The sequence below is a fragment of the Wasmannia auropunctata genome, unplaced genomic scaffold (assembly GCF_000956235.1).
Source record: "Wasmannia auropunctata unplaced genomic scaffold, wasmannia.A_1.0 LD336103.1, whole genome shotgun sequence".
In the NCBI taxonomy this organism is placed as follows: Eukaryota; Metazoa; Arthropoda; class Insecta; order Hymenoptera; family Formicidae; genus Wasmannia; species Wasmannia auropunctata.
In genome coordinates this window covers 1,744,410-1,746,517 of record NW_012026787.1, presented here as the reverse complement: position 1 = coordinate 1,746,517, position 2,108 = coordinate 1,744,410, and the positions used below count along the sequence as shown (strand labels likewise).

At 38.2% G+C, this 2,108-nt stretch overlaps 1 protein-coding gene across 1 annotated transcript in view; it reads right to left on the bottom strand.

Moving 5' to 3' along the window:
* Positions 1 to 1,230: 1,230 nt before the first annotated feature.
* Positions 1,231 to 2,108, bottom strand: part of LOC105457913 (vacuolar protein sorting-associated protein 13-like protein) — an 11,680-nt gene continuing 10,802 nt past the window's right edge. Inside the window, exon 4 of the mRNA XM_011702859.1 lies at positions 1,231 to 1,500. Within this exon, the coding sequence (XP_011701161.1) occupies positions 1,231 to 1,500 (270 nt within the window). The remainder of the gene's footprint in view (positions 1,501 to 2,108) is intronic.

Below are 2,108 nucleotides of genomic sequence, written 5' to 3'. Positions count from 1 at the left end.
TCTTTCAAGACGTAATTGTCGAAACTGTTTTTCTTCTTCTTCTAAGGTACGATTTATTTTACGTCTTGGCATTTTGTAAATCAAATACACAGATTATTTATTAAAAATATTTAAAAAAGTAAAAATATTTTTAATAAAAACAAAATATTAAATTAATTTTAAAAACATTAATTTTATTAAATTCATATAGTAAAGATCGTCTATAAAAGCCGACACGGGTGTTGGTGTGTTAAAATTCTTATGTTACAATATTCACCACACTCGATCTGCGCGCCACTCGGTTTGTCGGACTTGAAACACAGCTCTTTTGTGTGAAGTTGAAAACTTGTAACTTATAATTAAATTGACAAACAATTTAATATCATTCGATGCTATTATGCATCAATAAATTTCTCACCCCCCAAGCCTGTAAAGAAATTATTGCGAAAAATAACACCCCAGGTCTCAGCCAGGGACGAACCCGGATCTCCATGTTTGCCGGACGGGCATCCTACCTTTAGACCACCGAAGCATGAGATGATATTCTTCGCAATACTGATATACTGTATAACGCATATTTCCAGGCGTAAAGACCAGGGGTGTATTTTTCGCAATAGTTCCTTTACAGGCTTGGGAGGAGGAAAATTTATTGATGTATAATAGCATCGAATGATAATAAATTGTTTGTCAATTTAATAAAAACTTACAAGTTTTCAACTTCACACAAAAAAGCTGTGTTTCAAGTCCAACAAATCGAGAGGCGCGCAGATCGAGTGTGGTGAATATTGTAACATAACAATTTTAACACACCAACACAGGTGTCGGCTGTTATAGGCGATCATTACTATATGAGCTTATTATTCTTCAGAGTTATTACTTTTAATTTAATTTTAATTGTATTAGTATATTAATAATAATATACAATAACAATAAATAATAAAAATAAATTAAATACCAAATAAATTAAATAAACCTAATTATTTAAATAACTAATTAATTATTTAATAAATTGCAAAAAATATTAAATGTTTTATTAAAAAGTAATATTTACTAATTTTATATGGTCGTTAATTATTTTAAATTGATTATTAAACGTTTATAATAAATAAATTTTATTTATTAAATATACAGAAAACCATCACCATCACTATCACCACCAACGCCACCGCCAACGCCACCACCAGCGCCACCGCCACCGCCACAGCCACCACAATCAACACCCCCACCACCACACCTACGGCCACCCTCATCCTAATTCTCATCGTTCTCATCTTCATCATCATTATCATCATCATCCTCATTATTCTTATCATCATCCTCATTATCATCATCATCATCCTCAGCATCATCATTCTCATCATCATCATCCTCATTATCATTATCTTCATCATCATGTTTATCATTGTCATCATCATCCTCATCATCATTCTCATCATCATCCTCATCATTATCCTCAACAATGTCCTCATAATTATCATCATTCTCATCATCATCCTCACCGTCATTATTCTCATCCTCATCCTTATCATCATTCTCATCATCATCATCATCATCCGTGGTTCCGCGCTTCAAACGTCGAAACTCGACGTTTGAGTGGTGGAAACACAGCGGGCGCTCGAGTACGACGCATCCGCGCTTCAAACAGCGAGAATCGACGTTTTTTATGGCAGAAACGCCGCGAACGCAAGGTACGACGTTTCCGCGTTTCAAACGGCGAAAATCGACATTTGAGTGGTGGAAACGCTTCGGGCTCTCGAGTACGGCGGTTCCGCGCTTCACACGACAAGAATCGACGTTTGAATGGTAGAAACGCCGCGAACGCAAGGATACGACGTTTCCGAGCTTCAAACGGCGAGAATCGACGTTTGAGTGGTGGGAACGTCGCGGGCGCTCGAATACGGCGGTTCCGCGCTTTACACGACAAGAATCGACGTTTGAATGGTAGTGGTGCGACGAAAACGCATCTCGCGACAGTGGGCCCACTCGACACGCGCCGAGCGAACAGCGATTGGTTGTAAATCGTCATATTCCACCAATTCACGATCTATACGACGGCCACCGATGATTGGTCCACGAGCACGTCACGTTCTCCCTATATATACGGGAGTTTCGTTGGCGACAGCCTCTTT